The sequence below is a fragment of the Manis pentadactyla genome, chromosome 19 (assembly GCF_030020395.1).
Source record: "Manis pentadactyla isolate mManPen7 chromosome 19, mManPen7.hap1, whole genome shotgun sequence".
In the NCBI taxonomy this organism is placed as follows: Eukaryota; Metazoa; Chordata; class Mammalia; order Pholidota; family Manidae; genus Manis; species Manis pentadactyla.
In genome coordinates this window covers 14,449,680-14,467,318 of record NC_080037.1, presented here as the reverse complement: position 1 = coordinate 14,467,318, position 17,639 = coordinate 14,449,680, and the positions used below count along the sequence as shown (strand labels likewise).

General features: G+C 39.6%; 1 protein-coding gene across 1 annotated transcript in view; it reads right to left on the bottom strand.

The window, feature by feature from the left end:
* Window positions 1-17,639, bottom strand: part of RAB3GAP2 (RAB3 GTPase activating non-catalytic protein subunit 2) — an 86,587-nt gene that overhangs the window by 50,075 nt on the left and 18,873 nt on the right. Inside the window, exons 3-7 of the mRNA XM_036932142.2 lie at window positions 6,888-7,011; window positions 5,907-5,988; window positions 4,285-4,332; window positions 4,131-4,206; window positions 3,721-3,822 (exon numbers count right to left, since the gene is read on the bottom strand). Coding sequence (XP_036788037.2) covers window positions 3,721-3,822; window positions 4,131-4,206; window positions 4,285-4,332; window positions 5,907-5,988; window positions 6,888-7,011 — 432 coding nt within the window. The remainder of the gene's footprint in view (window positions 1-3,720; window positions 3,823-4,130; window positions 4,207-4,284; window positions 4,333-5,906; window positions 5,989-6,887; window positions 7,012-17,639) is intronic.

The window sequence follows — 17,639 nt, the reverse complement described above, 5'->3', positions numbered from 1 at the left end:
CCGTAAGCTCCATGAAAGTGGGACCCTTGTGTGCTGGTTCACCAATGAATTCTCAATGGTTTGAACTGGGGTAGACACAGAACAGGCAGCAAAGATTATGAATTAATACATTTTCATTATTATGAACATCACTGTAATAAACATTCTTCTGTACATATCTTTTCATATTCCTTTAGTGTAAATCACTTACAGTGACTCTCCTGGTTCACAGAGTAGTCACAATTTTCATTTTCATTCATATTAAACTGCCCTCAAGAAAGTACCTATCGATTTATAATTCCACCAACAATACATGTAAGTGCCTATTTCTCCACACTGTTACCAACAGTTTTGTTCATCTTGATCTTTGCCAATCTCAGTGGTGAAAATTATCCAAATGTAGCTGCTTACAATTCTTAGATTATTACTAGGGTTCAAAATTTTACCCTGTTTTTTGATCAGTTCTATTACTTTTTTAATTAAACGGTGATTTTTAATAATGTTTTATTGGAATAGTTTATATACAATATTATTGTCAGATGAACTTAGTAATTCATCAATTATATATATTATTAAATGCTCGCAATAAATGTAGTTACCTTCTGTCACCAAGGACATTACAATTTTATAAGCTATATTCCTTATGCTATAGTTCTATCCCCATTACTAAATTATTTCTTAATTTGCAGTTTGTACCTCTTTATCCCCTTCATCTATTTCACCCCTTCCCCACCCTCACCATGGTAACCAACCATCCATTCTGTGTTTATGAGTCTATTTGTGCTTTGTTTTTCTGAGTCTATGTACAATTGAAACCATACGGTATTCATCTTTCTATGACTGACTTATTACACTTAGCATAATACCCTCTGGGTACAACAATGTTGTCACAAATGGCAAGATTTCTTTCTTTTTTATGGCTGAATAATATTCCATTATATACATGTACCACTTCTTTATCCATTCATCTACTGATGGACATTTTGGTTGCTTCCACATCTTGGCTATTGTCAATTACAATTCTTTTGTGTTGCCTTGCTCTTTTTCCTACTGAATTGTTAGGCTGTTTCCCTTTTTTTTTTTTTTTAACTGTAGTTCGGTAGTTATGAAATTGGTAAGTATGAGTCTTCCAACTTAGTTCTTCTCTTATCAAGATTGTTATGACTATTCTGGGTCCCATGCAATTCCATATAAACTTTATGATTCAGCTTTTCCATTTCTGTAAAAAGGGATGTTGGAATTTCAAAAGTTACGGTAGTGAATCTGTAGATTGCTTTGGGTACCAGTGCCATCTTACCAATATAGTCTTCCAATCCATGAACACAGGATGTTATCCCACTTATCTAGGTCTTCTTTAATTTCTTTCAGATGTTTTGTAATAGTATATAAGTCTTGTACCTTGTGCTTAAATTTATTCATAAGCATTTTATTTCTTTGATGCTGTCAATGGAATGGTTTTCATAACTTCCTTCTTGGTTGTTCATTACTAGTATATCAATATACTACTGTTAATTGTATGTTGACCTTGTATCTTTGCTGAATTCATTTAATAGCTCAAACACTTTTTTATGGAATGTTTAGGATTTTCTATACACAAGATCATGCTATCTATGAGTAAAGGTCATTTTACATCTTATCCAATTTGGTTGCCTCTTATCTCTCTATCTCACCCTGTTTATAACTCCACCCTTGGATATAACTTCAAGTATAATGTTGAATAGAAGTGGGACAGTGGACATAATTATCTTGTTCCTGATCTTTGGAGGAAAGCTTTCTGTTTTTCACCATTAGTACGGTTTTAACTGTGGGGCTATTTCCATTTTCAAAAGAGGTGAGGGGAGTTAGCGTACAAGGAAGCAGGCATGGGTGCTCACATGACAGCTTCACAAGGCTAAATTTGTATGGCTCACTGAGCATGAGAGCGGGAAGAGCACCACCTATTGATCTGGAGGAGCCAACCATCAGCAGGCCAATTTTCTCCAAAACCAGATAGTCTCCCTGAAGAAGATACTAATACAAATACCAATAGTCCAAAAGCTGTGGAAATTGTGCTAGGTGACAGAGATTTTTATGCAGAATCCACAGAAGAAGTTATTTGATATTCCAGAAGGAGATCGCTCTTTGGAATCTTCTCTTGCAATGATCTACTATCACCTCTACTATACTCATTTCCTCTCCCCTGAGAACTGAATTAGAGTAAACCTGCTCCCATGCTCTGCGAATACAAATAGACATTTTATACTGTAAATTGATGTGTTAGCTCCAGAGATGCTTACATGATACAGACTAACGATGATGTCCCTCTCCATTTTTAATAAGAATTCTTTTTCAGCTGATTTTCTTGACTCACATAGCAAACAGCAAGGAAGTATTTTAAATATTAGTTGGCTTTTTCCACCAGCTCTTAAAAGAGTATTATAGACATAACCAAGCTAGTGTTTAAAGAAACTTCACCCAGAGAATTCACAGAAAAACAGAAAACACTCTTGAGAAGTATCTTCAATGATACATTATCTTCTGAGATTTACAATAGCTCCTTCTTTGTTCCCTTCAATAGTTCTTTTCTCTGATCTCTGATTAATACTAGCAAGACTTAAGTCTTCAGTATCTGGTTTTATTTCCTATATCCTTTATTGGAAGAATTCATATCTTATCTATGACTTCAACCATCATCTTCAATCTAGTTTTTGTGCCTAGAGTAGTTCTGTATCATTACAGACATACTGGTATTTTCATTTTATTTCCTATAGTCAACTCTAACTTACCATGCCCCAAATCAAATCAAATTTATTCACCCCCAAAGCAACCTCCTCTTTCAACTCTGTCAATGGCAGTCCCCAGAATGCACATCGTAGTACAAGGATGTATGTCCTTGTTCTAATTAAGCTTCCCTTTCTCCAAACATGTACTGAGTTTATTGTCATATAAATTACCAATCAACAAGGTGTTGCTTTATATTATGGATTAACTCATCTATAGGTACTAATCTAGTCTCTCTTACTAGAAAGTGTCCATGTATCATAGCCCCACTCCATGTATCATACAATTTAAGTCCACACAGGCACCCACATATACATCTGGTCACTTGAAATCTTTTGGAAGCTGGGTAGTACAAAGGAAGGCATATTTACATAGTTTGACTGTACACTGTGAGCCAAACAAGAGCATATTAAGTTATGTAGCTCTACAGTTACTTTTTGGCCATGAGATAATCAAAATCTCACACAACACCTAGGAAGAAGTGAAAACTACCTTTGGAGACCCTAACATAGTAAACAGTATTATTTTCTGTCAAAATCTTCAGTGAATATATTTTCTACTATAAAGAAAAACTTAACCTCTTTTTGAGAAATCCCTAAGTACAATGTAGTGGTATTATTAATAAAAGGCCAGAACTTTTTTCCTTTACTCTACATAATTTTGACACCTAAATCCAAATAAAAAAGATTTGAAGTTACATAATACTACATTTTTGCTTTCAGTCACTATTAAATTCTAAAAATAAGAAAGCTTTTTGGGCTTCTGACTAAAGTCTTTTATTGTAGAACAAAACATATAGTATTTCATTAAGTAAAAGCAGGACTGGTGCTCTTTATTTAGCTGTAAATACACTATATTTCTAGAATATGACAGGAGAGCTAACTACAAGACAGATTTCTTTCAGTTTCCACCCAGTAAAGAGGGAAGAAACTAGTTTTAAAGTACAGCCACTGTTACTGTGAACATAATCTCTTACACTACCTGCTCAGTCACGCCAGGATGTCGTGGGATTTCATAGGTTCGGCATTTAAGCTGCAACACTGAATCTTCATTCAAAAGTTGTGCAAGCAAGAGCACACCATTCTAGGAGGAAGCACAGAGAAGAGCCCTGCTTGTTTACTTATCAAAATACCTGAACAGGTGTAGCCAGGAAGAGAGTATCATTTCTGCAATAGTCTCCAATGGAATCCAGGTGCCCTCTTTTCAGAAGAATACAGCCTCTCTTCTCTACATCTTCTATCAGAACTTTCCACCACCATCCTTTTCCCCATCCCGGCTATAAAGTATCAACTACATTGTCCCAGGCAGCAGGTAATGAGTCCCACTGAGTATAACAGGGATGCGTAACTCGGTATTCCTGTCGACGGGTGTTTTCATACTGCTGAACTCACCTCAGTGTAGAAGCGAACATAACCGGAAGTAAAGCCCACCACAATGCAAGTCCAGTCAGGACGTCCAGTAGAACTCCTGTTATAGACAGAATTTATGATCTTAACAGCTCATAAACCAAAGCAAAGATAACAATTAGTTCTTGTTCATCCTCACCTCTTTTGGCTTGCCAGTGGGATACATAGGGCACTGGTTACATATTCCCTAAAAACAAAAACAAAATCGTATGTTCATCTAATGAATTCATCAATTACTTTTACTTCTCTATAATTTAATGTTAGAGGGCAATAAGTGACCAATGATCTCTGTGGAGCAGTTTTATTTACTGCATAGGTAAAAATACTGTGCAACATCATAAGTAGGGTTGTAAAGTTCATTCACCTAAAAAGTAATGTCATATTCACTTGAGGCTAATAACAAACAGTATTTTTTATTCTCTATTGTCATGAAAAGCACAAAAATAAAGGAAACAAAAATTTACTATACACAACTGATTATATACAGGATGGAGAAAATATCAAAAGATCATCAAGCAGTTTCCCCTCCTCCACAGCAGCTAAGAACTCGGGCAAAGGATGGGAGGAATTACCAACACAGTATAGGCAGACCGCGCTTCTTCAGAGCACATCATTCTAGGGACTTACTGCATTTAACTGCTTAGCTTCTTCTTTTGTATTTTGCAGAAACTGGCCCTGAGAACCTATTTCTAAGCATATGCTAGGCTGGAGGTTCCCTATAAGACTTTTTTCTTATGTGTAGACTTGAAAAGTTTGTCAGGAGCTTAGAGGCCAAGCCTTAAACACACACACACACACACACACACACACACCCAAGCCTTAAACACACACACACACACACACACACACACACACACATACACACTCCTACTGACTGTCTTTTATTTCACTTGTCAAACCTAAGGACCATCACCAGCTTATGCAAGAAACTATAATCATGCTTGCCTCATACATCATGCCAAGGTAACTTTAAAATTAAACTTTTTGTTTGTGTGTTGTCTTTAAAGTAATTGAACCATTATGTTTTCTTTGCATGTCTGAAAGAAATTGTCTTCAAAATGCTTAAACTAAATGACTTAAGGAGGAATATCATTTATTTTGATGAGTACAAAATATTTCACTAAGTATCTACAATGTGCCAGGCATGTACTATGGGCTTCCATTGCATTGTCATTTATCTGAATTCAAAGTATGAAGAATCTTATTCATTACTGATCAGAGAGCTTTTGGTCATAAAATATTGAACTGAAAACAGTTTTTGGTTCCAGGCTCCAGGCTAGCAGCTCCATCATGTAACCAAACTAGAGATCTGATTTTAAAACTCTCAGTGGGTTAGTAGGAAGCTTGAATTTACCAACTTCCATTTCTGAAGTTTTAAAAATTATGAATTTAAAAAATTAATGTAGCACTGTCGCCTTTAAGTTCAAGCCTAGTGCTAGCAAAGCAGAGAAGACGATGACTGCCCATGACTTTTTGGCTGGATAAAATTAGTAATGGAGAACAGAGGAAGATACAAAATACAGAAAGCATGATAAGGGATTATATCTGAGCTCTTCCTTCAATCTTCTCCAAACAAGTTTTTAAAAAAGTAATTACATGATAAGTAAAATTAAAATTTGCTGGCTGAATCATGCTCTACACTTCTAAGTTAGGGTGAACATATATTTAAAAATATGCCAAATGATGAAACTTCCCATTTACAAGGCAAACAACTTTACATATACATTTAACATACAGAAACAAAAAACTGACTGCACCTACCCTTCTTCAACATTTAAAGAACCACTCCAGCTGACAGCAAACTGCATTTCTTCCTTGCCTTTATCACTGTATTTCCATTTTGCTGAAAAAAGTTAAGTTATCACATGAAGTAACTTTATAGTATATGAAAACAGTAATTTATAAATTTTACTTTCTTTTTAGAATGATGAGTACATTTAATTGTTCTGCATGAATTCACTTGGGTCTTTTTACAGGTAAATATAAAATAATGTTTAAAAAACAGTGAGATTTTTATAAAGCTCTATATAGTCACCTAGTCTTTAGTATCTCCTTCCTCCTATTAAATCTATATAACGTTGCCCTAGTTCTTGGAGAAAAAAAGTTATTAATCCTTATGTACCACTCCTTCTATTTTTCTTATAAAACTTTTATTTTCAGATGGCAGAGAAAATTTTTCTATTAGATTTATGCTATTCGTGGGTAAATCTATTTTATAAGATCACCCATAGTCATTTATTATATGATCTGATTTTGATCAGTGAGGTGTTTTTATATCCTATGTATACTCAAACCTTAATTTTAATCTTCAACAAAAATTGTAAGCTGAAAATTTATTCCCAAAATAGTTAACTACAATGCCATGAGTTTTCAAATTATAGTTGAACATTACGTCATTCATATGATTACTAAGGGGTCAGTGGCCTTTTTATCTCTGGCTGCCCCTTGCAAGAAATGGGCAATGCCCAGTACTGCCTCACAAGAGCCAGAGAGCTAAACTGTCTGTAGCCAAGAAAGAAAAACAGAGAGGAAACAAAAGAGCAGAAAATAAAGAGAAAGAAAAAAGAGAAGAAAAAAAACAATTGTAAAGGAAATAAAAAGTGTCATACAACATATAAAATAAATAGTACACTGCCACCATATAATGCATACAATAGAAATAACATTTTCTCCTACCTAGTAAATTTTCTGTTCTATTCAATGCACTTCAATGAAGGACACTGAAAATTACAGAGTACTTACGCACTAGAAAAACAGCTTTTTGCTCTCGAGCTATCACCATAAGATCATTGGTAGGAGATAAGGATAAGACACAGTCTTGGAGCCAGGACGATTTTTGTGTTTTGGAAGTATTTCCTTCTTCATCCTGTGGGTAAAAACACAGTTACTGTATATGCAAAAATATATAGAGTACTTCAACTTGGATTGTCTGCCTTGAAGGGCAAAAGGGAAGAAAAAAGGAAAAAGAAATCTCATTTGTTTAAATGTCTCAGTATTGAAGGACATCAAAGATTACCTACAACCACCTGTTTTGAATACTAATGCAAAAAGTGTTAATATAATCAAACATAAAGTATATTTATATAAATATAAAGACATTAAAGGAATGTCACACAGAGATCACTCCCAGAATAAGTCACTATTAGTAAATTTAGCAAATAATCCTTTTCCAGAGAGATAGCTAAGGTATCTGCAGCTACAATAGCAAAGAAAAATCCAGCTAATCCTTCTGGTTGTAGGATCTGTAAAACTATCTGATAAATTTGACACCTTTTTCTTTTTGTTTGACCTGAAAGGTGTTTTCATTTTTAATTGAAAATTGATTTATTATATGGGTAAATCCCCATACTTAAAAATTCAGTAGATCTAAAAAGGTCTTCGAAAAGTCTCTCTCATACTCTTGTACTCTAGCCACCCAGCTGCTCACTCTAAATATGATTATATTACATTATGTTATGTTATCATTAGGGTTTGATGTATCATAAAATTCTAAATCTAAAGCTTGAGTCTTGCTGCTTTGGAATGATACTAGCTTGTCATGGAAGGCAAGGGTGACGTGCTCTTACCACATTCTCAATAGCTCTCTGACCCACAGTCACACAGGGACATAACTATGTAACAGCAAGCTCCTGGTCACATGTTCTCTGTGACTAAGGCATAGATAAAAATGTGTTGTTTTGCCATAACTAGTTGTTTCTTTATAAGCCTAGTTAGCTATTTTGTCCCAAGCAGTGTTTTACTAGAATAGTATGAAGTAAAACTGAAAACCACAGTGGAGAGATGGGAGGCTGGGGGAAGAAATCTTACATAAATCAAATTTCTTTCAACAAATCCTCAGAAAGAAAAATAAGCCCTTGGTACATCAGGATGGTACATGGTGCATTAACAAGAAACACACTATATATATAAAAGCAAACAAAGAACAAAAGGATGGAAAAGTACTTGTCCTAAATTGTTCTATAATGTCTGCTATTTGCCTAAGCAATTTGATGTATAGAAATCAGACCATAGTAACTTGAAATCTCTTATAAGGAACTCATTTGGCTATCCTGAATAGAGCACAGCAGACCTGCTAAGAAGTATTTGACACAGATGTGCATTTGGATTTGGTCATCCTCAGAGCAATGAACAGCAGTGAACTGGTGATTTGGATGTTCACTGCAACACATCCCAAACACTTACAATGTGCTGACACTGTGTTAAGCGCTTTACACATAAATCTAATTTTTACATGAACTTTATAAAGAAGATTCTAGAGACAAAGACTTATCATGATAACTTCTATCAAGTTACACAGATGGAGCAGGGATTTGAACCCAGGCATTAGGGTTCACCTATATTTGTAAACCTCTGCCGTTTCCCACACTGTACCACCATGGAGGCTGACCCCTGTAAGCCAAGTCTCCCACAGCACCTTTAAATCTTAACTGCTCTTGTGACTTGGGGTAACCTAGTATAATGCCTGCTGCTGTGTGTTCAGAAGTAAGGGAGTGATAAGAAGCTCTACTTCACTTCTAGACTGAAAGACTAGTGACCTTCAATTTAAAAGGTAAAAAAGAAGTGATACGGAATGTGTGAGATCTAACCTAACACAATCCAGCCACATGGTTGATGGCAGCAACCTTTTTTTTTAAATGTTTATTTATTAAGGCATCATTGATATACAATCTTATAAAGGTTTCACATGAGCAACACTGTGGTTATTATACTCACCCATATAACCAAGCCACCCGCTTCACACCCCACTGTAGTCACTGTCCACCAGCACAGTAAGATGCTATATAGTCACTACTTGTCTTCTCTGTGCTATACTGGCAATAATCTTAATAATCTTTTAAGCAAAGGGTTACTATGTATTTCATAGTCTTGTTCAACTAGACTCTTTTTAAAGGTAGCCATGATACAGTTCCTCCCCTTTAAACATAACTAAACATTGAATAATTGACATATACAGAGTACTTATCAAATTAAAAAGGTCATGAATACTGTAACTAACAGTAAGAAACATGGGATCAAGCTTTACATTCAAGAACTAAAACCTTACTGGGTGGTTTAATCACTACCTCAGGTTTTCCTAACCTCGGCACTACTGACATTTTGGGCTGCACAATTCGTTATTGTGAGGGCTATTCCGCGCCCTGCAGAACACCTAGCAGCACCCCCGGCCTCTGCCCACCAAATACCACAGCACTCTCCCAGGTGGGGCAACCGCAAACGTCTCTAGATGTGGCCAAGTATGCCTGCAGAGCAAAATGCTCCCAGTTGAGAATCCCTAATTTAGCTGAATAAGAAACATACTGTAAAAAAAATCTGTAGTCAACAAATTAACTCAGAAAGAAATTGTAGTAGTAGATATAAGATAGCATGATCAAAGACCCTTGACCTGCTTGCCTGGTATGTAGCTCCAGGAGGAGGCATCCGCCTGGGGAAAGGTCTCTGTGAATTAAAGGCAAGGGCCAGAGGCTGGGAATTAAAGGGGTTTATTTTCCCAGCTCAGTCTCTCCTCATCTGCATGGGAGGCTCTCTCAGCTCCCTCCCCACTCACAGCTCAGAACCCTGGCTTCCCAGCTGTCTCTCCTGGGTGGCTCGGAACTCCCTCTCGCACCACCGTCTCCCCCACCTGCCCCTCGCAGTGGGAGGAACTCAGTGGGCAGGTCCCTGGCGACTGCCCAACACCTGACCCATTAAGTACCAGGAATGGAGGAGAGGGGAGAATAGGTGCTTCCTCTCCACCCTTACCCTGGGCTGGCGGTCCTGTGACTGATCAGCTGCTCTGCCCCACATAAACATCCCGTAGATGTACAAACAGGCTCAAAAAATGGACAATGGGTGCTATTAAGGACAGATGGGAATCCTGGTCAGAAATACTATTTTCCCAACAGTGTGAGATCAACTACGTCCCCCTCACACGTGTCATATTCTCTCTCTACGAGCTGACGGGATTATAGTCTCATGAAGAAATGGAAGGAATGGAGATCATCTGATTCAAACTCCTCACTGTCCAGAAAAAGAAACCAAGGCCAGGACAGGAAAAGTGGATTGTCACTCATCACATAACGCCACAGACAATACACGTAAAGTGATGTACATTCACATAGTCCTTGGACACCCTTCCTAGCAACTCTGGTTCCTTACCTCGAAAATCAAGACACTGGGCAAATAATCCAATGAGAGGGAAGAATGAGGAAGCAGCCTGCAGCCGGAGTCCCTGAGGATAACTAGATCCTCGATGGTCTCTTGTCTTTTTCTCCCACTGCTTTAACCCAGCCTGCACAACACTGCCACAGTGACGCACCAGAAGGGCTGCACACGTCTACGTGCCGGCACTGTGTTAGGACAGAAAGACGGGAAAAAAGAGTCCCCGTCCTTCATGCTCTTCCATGCTCTGGGGAAGACGGCGGAGAAGCACATAGTAGTCAGTCAGAGGAGCACCTAGAAGGGACACCGACCAAACGAGGGTGGGGAGGGTGGGGTGTCAAAAAAAAATCCTCCTGATAAGGAAAATATTCAACACAGCCGTCAAGGTCAGCAAACTTTTTTTTCCCTCCGGTTGGCAAAGCACTCCCAGCCCCCTCCTCCCCTCCTCCAGGCTCCTCTTTTGCCGAAATGCCACATATCAAAATTATATAAATTACTCCCCTTGCTTGTGCTCAGGGCTCAGACCTCAGGAGATCACTCCCCTCTGGGCCCGCCGGTGTGAAACAAAACCTCAGCACTCCAAGGCCTCCGGGTGCCACTTGGTTCTTCCGTCAGTGATCCAGTCCGGGTTTTCCAGTATTTCCCGTAACACTCCTATCGGAAATAACTCCCTAGCTAAATCCTATGAAGAGAGTAGAAAGTAGCCAGCAATAAAAGGAAGAGGGAGATCAGAGGAGGCAGGAGACAGGTAGAGGCGGTGGACACTCGCAACAGAGGAAATACTCCCAGACTGGTCCCTTGTTCCTACTTTTCTAGGAAACCTTGATTTCAACATGGTCAAAGGCCTAGAAGCAAGAGAGTCCAAGTGAGGAGCTACTGCCAAAGCCAAGTCCGACAGTGGGAAGGTAAAAGATGACGCTGCGGGCAGGCAGTCGATGACGCACTGTAATACGCTGTGCTGAGCAGCTTACACGTTATCTTGAAGGACACAGGGGAGTCCCTGAAGGATTTTTTGAGCAGTGAAGCTACCAGGTCAGATGTGCTCGCTTGCGTGCTGTGCTCTCTCTCTCTGAAGTGTCCATATTTTTTAAACTTAAAAAAAACTTCAACAAGTAGCAATAAAAATGACAACATTCCAACTGACTTCAGCCACATCCTCCTCCATGTCTCTCCTTCCTCACCAACCCCCCTCAAAATGGAGACAAAAGTTGCCCAAAAGTGCTGTTCTTACAGCCTGGTATGCACTCCAAGTTTTGTTTAAATTCCATTTCATTTCATTATAAGTGCTGATTAAGATACAGTAAATCAATTTCCCCACAAGTCAAGAGACACAGTTGAGCTACATTGGTCTAAGCCAGGGCTTCTCAACCTCTGCACTGTTGACATTAAGGGCAGGATAATTCTCCACAGTGGGGGGTTGTCCTGTGCATTTTAGGGTGTTTAGCAGCTTCTCTGGTCTCTGCTCACTAAGATGCCAGTAGTACCCCCAGTGTGACAACAAAGACTGTCAACAGACATCGTCAAACATCCCCTAGGGAGCAAAACTGCCCCAGCTGAGCACCACTGCTCTAGGCAACAGAAGGAAAAAGCGAGGCTGGAAGATGGGCCAGTGAGCCCCAGTAGAGACTGAGCTGACAGAGGGATGACGCTTACTTAGGGTCTCAATGCAGCTCAGTACAGGGCAGGGACACACAGAGGAGTCGCAGCAGACGTACACACCAAGAATAAGGAGTGTGGGCCTGTCTGAGGTAGTCACTGTGTCAGGTTTTCCAGGGGAGCCTAAGTCCAAGCACAAGCAACTAGCTGCAAGTGCGGCACAGCAGAGAGAGGAAAGCCCCTCCAGATGTTATCGCAGTGAGCTAGTACTGGGTTTCACAGCAAAGCTTGATTTCCCAATTCATCAAGGAAGCTCAGGGAGGAAAGAGGGCCCAGTAAGAGTGCTCTGCAACGTCACACAGCTGGAGTTTCAGCATGCATTCAGTGGCCAACAAGATGCACGCTTTATCATTTTGTTTTGTACTGTAAGGGCATTTACCTACCAATTAGTTTTTCTGAAACCTCCCCCACAATAATAGGGCCCCCAGTCACTAATATTGCTTCTTTGAAGCTACTGATCCTAAAATAACACCATCAGCTGACAAGGTGGTCCTTTTCCCAAATGAGATGAAATTAAAAAACAAAAATGGCACCACCAGGAACTGCCTTGGTTTTCCACAGAAACTGGCACCTACGTACCTACTGACCTTGACATTGATGCCAGGGTTCTTGTTCACGGAGTTGAGGAATGAACTTCACAAACACTCAAGGTAGGAGAGCAAGGCAGAGGCTATTATTTAGAGATAAAGTGAGAGGACAGAGCTCCTGGCTCAAGCCAGGAGGGGACAAGAGAGCCCCTGGGTGGTGCGCTGTCTAGGGGTTTTACAGGAGATTGAGAGACAAAGGGCTAGGGATGTACACCTGCTAAGTGGTCCCAAAATGTTTACCTTTGAAGAAACACTAAGTTTCTTATTAGTCTTTCTGGTTATTTACAAGAAATTTATTGTTCCTATTTCCTCCCAGGATAGCAGCTTCCTGGTCTGGGACAATATCACTCAAGACTGCCTGCTTTGCTCCCAAGGTGGGCTGAGTTATTGTCTGTTTGTTAAAGGGTATGTTAAGAAAGTTACTTTTGAACAAATTGGGTTTTAAAATGCAATCTTATTTTTAAGATGGAATTCTTCCTGTTTGTTTTGGGCTTGCTTGTTAAATTGCCCAGGTGGCAAATCACTTGACTAGGGAGGCACTTGACTAGGGCTGGAGGAAGAAAAGCAGCACCGGTAAAGTCAGAAAAACAAGCTGGGCCCCCCAGCAGGCCAGAGCAAACCCCACAATGGATTATCTTTGTTTTTCCAGAGGCCCTTACCCTACTCTGTCTAAGTCCACGGTCCCTGCCTCAACATTAAATGCATCCATTGGCTATAAAACACAATCCCTGTTTGGGAGGGGTGGAGGGAGAGAATGCATAATTTTATTTAAATATGGCCTAAACTTCAAGCATTTCTATTTTAATTGAGACTAATAGAATTTTTTCTCAATTTGTACAAATATGGAAGCCACCACCAGTGTGGATTATGAAAAGGAATTCCTTCTCAACAGCTAGGGCTATACCATTAATTTAAAATTTTTCTTTCTTTTGATTTTAAGCCCAAAGATTTGTCAAGTGATACTTCTTTCACAGAGTACCAGATGCTAAAATTGCAGCAATTCACCCAGCCTTTCAGTTATGGCTGGCCACTACAGGGTAAACATGGTGGCAAACATTTTGTGCTGTATCAGCTTCTGTGGTGACTAGACAGCCATTGAAGTAGCCATGAGAGTTTTTCAAAGCTTTCGACTTTGGTATAACAAGTCTATCATTAGCATTTTATATTATCACTGCTAGTGAGCTAAGCCACTGTTCACAGCCACACATTATAGTGGTGCCAGGAGAGTCCAGGATAATTAAAGGGCTGTCAGCACATTCATGGAATTCTCAGTAGTGTACCATCTAAATCATAAAAATAAAAGTCATGTACACTTTTTAAACAAATACAGAAGTGCTTCAGCAATTTTGAAACACAAAAACTAAACATACCATGTAAGTACATTTTTCACGTTTTTCTAGTCTGCCATTAACAAACATAACGTCCAAAGTTTCTCAGACTTGCTCTTTAAGTAGCAGGACATTTTATTCCTAAAGAAAATTTTACTTAAAGCATCAATATATGAAAACAGCAGAGACAAGGAGCTCTATGGCTTCTCTGCAGAGCCTCAGAGCTCTCCTAACAGAGCACAAGAAGTATTGGTCCAGGCCATTTTCAGATCACAGACTAAAATTCTCAAATGAAGATCTTAAGGTCTTTTCAAAATTAAAATGGGACAAGGCAAGAACTCTTCCTCAATTTGACTACAAGTTTGATTACAGATAACCCAAAGAATTTACAAATAAAATGAGGCAGTAACAAAATCCCACAAGTCAATTTCAATTTTTAAAATTACTTTTCTTCCTAACTTTAGGAAACTAACTATACTTCAGTAACTCTCACAGTTTTATTTGAACTGTCAATTCAAGTAGGATTAATCCTAGTATTTTTTAATTTTATTAAAATATTCCATTTTTATAGGATGTTCTGTGTGCCCCTTCATCCAGTCATGGGCATAGCTGAAGGCCTGTATTTTCAACCCCTTGTCACGTTAATCCTAGTGCTTATTCTACATGGTAGGAAGTGGGTCATCTGACTTTGTATTTTTGTGTAATACTTGAATTTTCTGTAAAAATGTGTTATTTTTACAAAACAAATCAATTAATACTTATAATTCCTTCATCTCACAAAACAATTATAGTGAAATTCCACACCTAAAAAGCACACCTCTATTTCCCAAGCAACTGTTTACACTGAATACCAAGTCTGTGTGCTGCTTCAGGGATCATGGGATATAGTAAAGTACCAAACAATTCCCATCCAAAAGCTTTGCTATGTATTTGGACAAATTAGACTAACCAACAAGAAACAATTCAAAACCCAACAGAAGTCAGAATATACCTATAGTCAAGCTACATGCTATGGACCTTAGATTTCCATTCATGGTTGGTTATAAGAAAATAGATAATAGACCACAAAAAAGATCTATAAGTGAAAAACATGAACAGATGTCACTCATAAATTTAAAAATATAAATTAGAACACTGAAGAGACACTCCAAACCAATATGATTTAGCAAAGATTGAAGTCTGATAACATACTGGTGATCAACAATTCCAAAAAAATACCTGAGAAAAGCAGGCCTCTGCACTACAAAAACACATTCATCTCCCCTACTTTTGTTTCCCAGTATTAAAAAATATATATATGGGTACAGAGAAATATTTCATGTTTACAAAGTAAACAATCATACACAGTGATGAGAAGCAATTGGGGCTGAGCTCTTCTCCTACCTGTAACAGAGATCAGAGAAAGGCAGTCCCATAGAGTGCTGTCTGGAATACAAACAGAGGCTTTGGGAAGCAACATTCAACAATTTCTATTCCAATTGAGAATATGTATACCTTAGCAATTTCACTTCTAGAAACTGATTCTAAAGGAAAATAAAGAATGGCTATCATTTATTGAGCACCTACTATGTTCTAAGTACTACTCTAAGCACACCTCAGTTAATCCTTTTAACAATCCCGTGGGCTGGTATTGTTATCAGTCCCACATTAAGAATGAGGTAACTGAACTCAGAGAAGTTAGGTAACTCACCCAACGTTTCACAATCATGAAGTGGCAACGTTGGGGTAGAAATTCCGGCCGCCTGAAGCCCAATCATCACACTTACATGCACATGTGTACCCAAAGATGCATGGCAGATGTAAAGATGAGTACAGCACTGCTTGTGGTTAAACAAAAAAAGAAAGGAAACAAAAAAGAAAAAGAGCGAACAAAAATGAAATGTCCCTCAACAGGGCACAGTGATGCAAACCACAGCATGTCTGTACGATGAGATACAGAGTATTCCTTTAGAAGAAATAGATGGTTTCTATCTGCAGATACAGAAAAACCTCCAAATCACACTGAGCGGAAAAAGCAAGTGGTGGAACAATATGTAAAAATGAAGTCCAGATGGACTTTCACTCAGAGAGGAATTAAACACATGAATTTTATTCTCACTCTCCCTGCCAATCTCAACCCCACTAAAAACAACAGTAAAAGAGTTTGTTTAAAGGAAAAAACCAGTAAGGTCAAAAAGAACAAAGGAAAACCAAGTGAACAGGTGGGAACTGAGTTTAAAGTCCCTAAAAAGTGAATCCTCCTAAACTGATGGAGAGTAACTGAGAGGCAACCCCAGGGACACTGCAAAACGGCCAACAGGCTGAGGGCTTCAGTGCCCACTCCAGAGGACATGAGGGCTAAGATGGGGCTAAAACCAGGAGGCTTGGCTCGAGTGTGTTTAAGCAGCAGTTGGGCCTCCAGAACCCTCCCCCAACCCACCAGGTCAGATCACTGCCCCTCCCTCACTGGCAGAAGCCCAGATGCCCATCACCCAGCCCAAACTAACTAAATGAAGCTCCCCTGTAGGAATGCTTGAGGAGTACAGATTTGAACTGAAATTAACAACATAAACAGGGCAAGGAGAGGCGGTGGCTGGCTACAGGCGGCATGGACCTGAAATAGATCTCTCTTAAACATTTAGGCATAAACAATGCCACCAAGAGTGAGGCTGCACTACTTGTAGGTCAGTGGCCAAAAACTCAGGGAATAACTTACATTCACCTTTGTTTGTTGGCAAGTAATCCTTTACCTGCACTTCTACACTAGTAGGTCACTTCACCAGAATCCACTAAAACCAAATCAATGGCAATACAGTTTTGAAGTTGCCAAAAGGGGCCCAGAAATGTTAAGAACAACAGGAAGGAAAGACAGACGGGGGTAGTTTCATTAAAAGCTTTCTGAACTTGAGCGCATTGACCACTGGCACTGGGTAACTCCTGGTTTTGGACGGCTGTCCTGTGTGCTGTCAGATGCTCAGCAACATCCCTGGCCCCTGCTCACTGACATGCATCTCCCCTCAGGCTGAGGCAGCCAAATATGTCTCTACCCATTGCCAAATGTATCCTACAGGACAAAATCAGCCCCCGTGGAGAATCACTAGACAGCACCCAGCCTGTGTCAGCGCTGCGAGGGGGGTCATCGGCAGAGCGCCTCTAGCAGCTGAAGGAGCAGAGCCCCACGGAGAGCTCCCCTCAGGAAGGAGAGCCTCGGGAGGCCCCAGCCCCGCCCCAAGAGAACCGAGGGCACATCCTTTAGTATGACTTGAGCCCTCTCCTTCTGCTCTTGCCAATCTGGTGCCTAGGCGTCTTGCATGGTAGACGGCACCAGAGTCCAATGACACTAAAAGAAGGCAAAATCATTTCTGATATAATCTCAGATTATGTCTAATCGGGTCATGCTATATGCTATTATGCCTCAGCCCATAAACAAACATCTCTGGGGGGCCTCAATCTGACCAGCATGCTTTCATTCCCTGGTAATCTGCTAAATCATAACTGCTCTGTAAACTGCATTATATCACTTTCCATACACAGATGGGGCACATTCTGAAGTGTCTTGTGAATGGAAATTCTCCACGCTTCTCTCTCTGCACCCGGAACCTTCAGTGTTTCCTGATCCAGAAACCACTGACAAGCAAATCCTTGATTCCATACTTCTACCCTTTGGTCTTACTACACCAGTGAAGGAAAGCTCCTTAAACCTGCCTTGCCACTTAAAATTGAACCTTGTCAAGCTTCTTCCCAAACTGCCTGGATTTGCACTAAGAATGAGGCTGAGCAAAATAACCCCCTCTAATCACTTCTTT